We start from the raw sequence: 6,031 nt of genomic DNA, 5'->3' as shown, positions 1-6,031 counted from the left end.
GCAACTTGTACCTGTGGGGATAATATCCAAAGCCCCCAGGATCTTGCCAGCTCAAACCTCCCTCGCCCTGCAGCCTCTGGGGAAGAGGGGTGGCTGCTCTGCTTTGTGCTCTGTTCCACCCCCCACCCCCCGCTCCCCTCAGCCACACCCTCCACCAGCGTGTGGCCCCTGGACACGTTCCCCCGAGGGAACGCGGCTGTGGATAGACAGAAAGAAACTCCTCATCTCTGATGTGTAACCATAATTACCTAAGCATTTGTAACAGACTGGTGGTGCTTTTTGGGGTGTTCAACACAACACTATCTGGCTGCAGCAAACTATTTGCTGTGTGGTCTATCAATCCTTCACCTTTCCACATTTTTTCAGTCCAAATATTATGGTAGCATAAGTTTTTGTAGGCCAGAGCCTACTTCAGTCTGAAGTGTTACCTCTGATTGGCAAGTGCCTCTCTCTTTTTAGACAGGTGTAGAGCATGGGGGTTGCTATTGCAAAGTGAGGCCCAGGAGCTACAGGCAAGTAAACACAGTCAACTGAAAAGGGCAGAAGATTGCAGGGGTAGTGACCCACTTCCAGCTCTGAAATGAATAGGCAAAACGAGAACTGTTCTAGTCCCTACCAGACTCCGTTTAGCCCCAGAACGGATAAGGATGGTGCCTTCATAAGAATTCTAATTCTGCAGCTTCTTTCTGGAGTCCCACTTTTGATACTTTCCAGCGAAAGCATAGCAACTTCCAATTCTGTTACTGAATGTCCAACAAGACTGAAATGCTCCCACTATTTTGAGTGTTAACATTTTTAATGTCTGATTTGTGTCCGTTTATTCCCCTGCAACTGATTATATATAAACAGCAGCAGGGTATTGCTGGCACACATTATCAGATTGGAAGATGTGAAGGGATTTTTGATAATAACTTAATTGCTTATTATTATTTTTTTTAACACTTGGGGTTAATCTGTCCTCCCTGAGCCTGTAGCAATTGGTGGGTTTACACATTCAAATTAATAGATTAAGAAATACGCCCCAGCATCTGGAATGTGGAACTCCTAACAGCAATGAGTTTCAAGGAGAAGCCAGCTCTGAGCAAGTATAGATCAAAGGCAGTCCCTTTCTTGAGTGCCGCTTGGGTCCCACATTTTGCCCCCTCCACACCCCCCCCCGCCTCCTTGCTCAGCTTAGTATTGAATATCCTAAGCCTACAGTGGCCATTTAGTGTCACTTGCAGTACCGAGATCTGAGGCACCTGCCATTTTCCATTCAGAGGCAACACTTTTCTCACATCTCCCAGCCCCATTGTCTGATCCCACTTCTGGCTGGGAGAAGGGTGAAAGATCACCACTTTCCCAAGCAGCTCCTCCACTGGCCTCTGTCTGCTCCCTGCAGCCAAATCCCCCCTTCCTGAATGCCACTGGTTGAAGTCACCCTGAGCACAAGCCTTTTGTCATACAGCACCTCCCCTCCACACCACCCGTCAAGTCAAATTACAAATCCTGACAAGGGAGCCAAATGAACCAGCTTTCCTCTGGGTCCAGCTGCAAAGAAACCTTCACCAGAGGCTTTTGTTTTGACTGAAGTAGGGATTAAGCTGCACCCGTGACAGGCCTTATTTTCCAAGCTCATCAGCTAATAAACACCCATGTTATTTCAAAGGAAATAAGCCTATTTTCATGTCCTTTTCTATTGAAAGAGCAGTAGTTGAAGTGCATGTATCTTAAAAGATTTATCCATAACTGCAAGTGAAAAGAGACAGGAAATAGGAGAAAGATTGACTCTTAACATTTTAATAAGGTTCTCTAGAATGCCTGCTAATGGAATTCTGCGGGAAGAGGAAGAAATGTAGTCATTGGAATTTCCTGCAAAACATACCTACAAAAAGTGCTTCAGGTGTGATCTTCCACTGTTGTGCAATGCCAGCAGTTATGAAGTGATCTGGACAAGGAATGTGGGGGAAGAACATCATTCAATATATGACCACTTGTCTAGCCCTGGGACTAGTGGGACTAGAGAGGGAGCTCTGTTAGTCTGTTGCAGCAAAAGCAACAGCCTTGTGACATCTTGAAGATTAGCCACTTCATAAGATTATTATTATTATTAATTGAATTTATATACCGCCCTATACCCAGGGGTCTCAGGGCGGTTCACAGAATATGCCATGATAAACTTGTCTAGGCTTAAAGGTGCCCACAAAAGTGTGTTTTCTCTGGCCAGAGGGTTATGGTTTGAGCTGTGGGGCCTGCCACTCTTAAGGCGCTGCTCCACACGTTAATCTGAAGACGGCGTTAGGGAGAAGGAAGCCCCTGTTGCTCCTAACATTTCTGTTCCTCTGATTTGAGCACTTGGCATTGTGCAGCTATCTTTGGATGGACAAGAGATAAATGTAGCTGAAAGACACATGATACATGGTTTGCATGAATTGGATGTAGTGGTGTGGTAATTTAGCAGTGGGAAATTAGGCATCTATAGTAGTATTAGGTGGTCTTGGAACAGCAGAAAGTCTTGTCCAAACTCTCAGTCTGTAAAATGACAAGCTAAGAGAGCTTAACAGAAAATTACACCATTCTGCTCATTGCAATCTATTTTTTATTATTTTAAAACTTTTGGATATGCTGTTAAATGATATGTCTGCAATTAAATACTTTAGACTACATTTTTAAAAATATAACATCGTTAATGTTTTACTTGTAACATAACTTTCATCAGTGAAACACAGAAAATTCAATGACTTTTTTGTTTAAAACATATATTAAATAACACTCAGTATTCACATCACTTGCCGTCTCACACAACCCTGTCAGGTTACAAGACCATTTTTGTCTCCTTCCCTTTTCATTTATTAAAGGCACCTGCTTCCTTTCTATACTGTTAGAGTCAACCCCAAAGCACAGGAGATGTTCTCCTGCCTCCCTCCCAAAGCAAGCAAACTGCCTCCAGAGCAAGGCTGGATTGAATTCCCAGGTGACTTGTTTCTGTGCTCTCTCCTCGTGTAGCTCCTGCATGCGGTGCAACTGGCGGCAAGTAAATACTGGCATAGTTTGGTGTGGATGGCTCAGAAGGGGCTCAAAAAGGCCCTTGCTCAGTCTATCCAACCCGTGAGCAAATTTGTGGAGGGCATGAGACTTCAGGGTGCTCATATGTAGTTGGCTCCATTGGGAGATGGGTACGTCAGTAGCCTTAGGACGCCTGCAGGAATCTGCAAGTTGAAAGAATTTCTTTCTAATGAAAGAAACAGTCTGGCGTGTCATTGCAAGAGGGGTCCCTGGAACAGGTCATGGGAGTATTTCTCAGGCCTTCCACTTGCTGCTTGCCACTTGTACAGTGGTACCTCGGCTTTCAAACATCTCCGTTGACTAACATTTTGGTTTTCGAATGCCATAAACCCAGAAGTAGATGCTTCGGAAATTCAACATGCCACACGGCTTCCGCTGAGTGCAAGATCCTGAGGCCTAGCTGTCAGCTGTTGAGTTTTCGGTTTTCAAACGTTTCAGAACTTGAACGGTCTTCCAAAATGGATTACATTCAAAAACTGAGGTACCACTATATTCAAATTCTCAGCTGCTGGTACCCTAAACTCAGGCTGCGGCAGAAACCAGTGTTGGCACCCCAGTGGAACAACTGCAAGCGCATTTCATCCCCCTCCAAAGGAGCTTTTGATCCCAGGCAGCTGAGAATTTGAATGATTGCTGAGTGCAGCTCCAATGACAGCTCCCCCTCCTTCATTTCCAGGGGGCAACTGCAGAGCCAGGAAAGGGCTGGTTTGATCTATGTGCTTTGGGTTCCGTCCGCTGGAGAGAAGAGGAACGACAGCAGCACCAAGGCATCCCTCCAGAGTGGCACTTGAAATGGCTGCGTTGCTGCCCAGTTGGGCTGCGTTGCAACAAAAGGGTCTTTTAGAGAGGTCCTCTGTGGGTCCCTTATGAGGCCATCATCCTAGAAATCATAAACCTGGCGTTGCTACCCTGCGCCGCTCCCAACTCCCATCAGACCCAACCAGTGGTCAGGGATGACAAAGAGTTTCGGTTCAGCAACAGCAGGAAGACTGCAAGTTACCAAAGCCTGCTAAAATAGATAGGGGTGTATCTTGTAGTTGTGCTGGTTTGTTTTTAGCAGCATGGGACACTAGGCAGCAATCTCTGTTAAATTTAAGTGTAGAGCCATAGCTCTTCATTTAATGACATTCACAAAGATTATTAAAAGGCATATCTGGAGGGGCGGGTTGGAGAAGGGAAAATCAAAACACTCCAGGTTGCTCCTCTCATCAAAGTTTTTCCAGATAAGACCCAGGCACAAATCCTTGCTTTCCGTTCTGTTCTGCAGTCCACCAGCCATCATCGCCTACTTCGATGATGGAGATGACATCACCTGCTTGGATATCCAGTTCATCCTCATTCTAGAAAAAGAGAACAAATGGAGGACTGAAGAGAGGTTTGCTTCAGCAGCAGCTGGAAGGTCCCATGCTTCTCCATCACCATCCCAGGTAGAAGGCTAGGCCAGATCCCTTCTGCCTGACTCCCTAGTTCTTCAGGTGGAGACAGCATTTTCCTGCTGTTGGTCCATGCTTTTCCCACACCTGTAGTTGGGAGTGGAGCTGCCCAGTCCCACCCAGGTGCTGCTACAGGTGCTCTGATGGGTGGGGAACCTTGCTCAGCCAGAGGCAAAAGTGGGTGGAGTACCAAGACTAAAGTTTTCCTTTGCACATTAGACAGGCTTCTGCACACACACACACACACTCCAGACAAGCAAGGGAGGTTATCGGATATCAAGGACACATTCATGCCAGGCAAAAACATTCCAGGTTTGAAGCAGAGCTAGTGGCTGGGAAGTGGAGTGTTGCCTGGGAAGAGTTTGGAGGGCCAGGTAAAGAGACCTGGAGGGCCACAATCAGCCTGTGGCCTTGAAGTGCCCCCCCCCCCGGCCCTGCATACCATAAAGGGCCAAGGAGCCCCTCCAGCCTCTTCCCCCATTTTCAGAATGTTAATTTTAGTAACAAGCACAACCTTAAGCAAAATTAAGTGACTGACTGATCAATTAATTATAGCTTAGTTGATAGATCAGGTGATGGCCTTCTTTTTCGCTAATGTATGCTAAACTCTATAACCTGGTTACCATGACCCAAATCAAATTGTGAACATACACTGCAGCCAAAGCTGCTCTGGGTACCAGGCGCCCAGACGGAGCTCATTGCTGACTTGTGACTTTGGTGCCCACAAAGCGTTTCCTTACCTGGAGCTCTAGCAGCTGATGGAGCTGCCATTCAACTTCCCAACATGAAGACCATCTGCAGCATTGTGGAAAACAGCAGCAGCAGCAGCAGCAGCAGCAGCAGGACCCAACCGCCCTGCTCCCAGCCACCCTGTCAGGCCAGGGGCTTGTCACTTTGCCCAGGAACCAGCTCTGATAGCAGTGGGGCTTTAGGAAATCCTACCCGCAGGCTCTTTGCCTTGGAGTGTGGAGTAAGGGATCTCGAGGTAGTTCTGCTGTGCTCCTGGGCTTCAGCTGATGTCTCCTGTCACTGATTTTTCTTCAAGGCCTACACTGGCTCCCAGTACATTTCCGAGCGCAATTCAAAGTGTTGGCTCTGACCCTGAAAGCCCTAAACGCCCTTGGTTCAGTATACCTGAAGGAGCGTCTACCCCCCCCCCCATCGTTCTGCCCGGACGCTGAGGTCCAGCGCCGTGGGCCTTCTGGCGGTTCCCTCACTCCAAGAAGTGAGGTTACAGGAAACCAGGCAGAGGGCCTTCTTGGTAGTGGCACCCGCCCTGTGGAACGCCCTCTAAAGGAGATAAACAGCTATCTGACTTTTAGAAGGCATATAAAGGCAACCCTGTATCAGGAAATTGTTAATGTCTAAAGTTTTACAAATTTTTATGTGCTGTAAGCTGCCCAGAGCGGCTGGGGATACCCAGCCAGATAAGCAGGGTATAAATCATAAAATTACTACTACTACATGCAGAGAGATCAGGGGAAGAGCTCTCTCTGCAGCTCCCATTTCTTGGGATAGTTCAACTGGAACTGCTTTGTGGCTTTGTGTTTAAG

The 6,031-nt window shown here is 47.1% G+C and overlaps 1 protein-coding gene across 2 annotated transcripts in view; it reads right to left on the bottom strand.

Moving 5' to 3' along the window:
* Window positions 1-2,561: 2,561 nt before the first annotated feature.
* Window positions 2,562-6,031, bottom strand: part of PSTPIP1 (proline-serine-threonine phosphatase interacting protein 1) — a 43,678-nt gene continuing 40,208 nt past the window's right edge. For both annotated transcript variants that reach the window (XM_083460770.1, XM_083460771.1), the window contains exon 15: window positions 2,562-4,385. In XM_083460770.1, the coding sequence (XP_083316896.1) occupies window positions 4,254-4,385 (132 nt within the window). In that variant the 3' untranslated portion in view covers window positions 2,562-4,253. The remainder of the gene's footprint in view (window positions 4,386-6,031) is intronic.

The sequence above is a fragment of the Podarcis liolepis genome (genome assembly GCF_965112155.1).
Source record: "Podarcis liolepis genome assembly, chromosome: 9".
Lineage (NCBI taxonomy): Eukaryota > Metazoa > Chordata > Lepidosauria > Squamata > Lacertidae > Podarcis > Podarcis liolepis.
The sequence above is the reverse complement of the archived record's forward strand: the minus strand, read 5'-3'. Positions and strand labels throughout refer to the sequence as shown.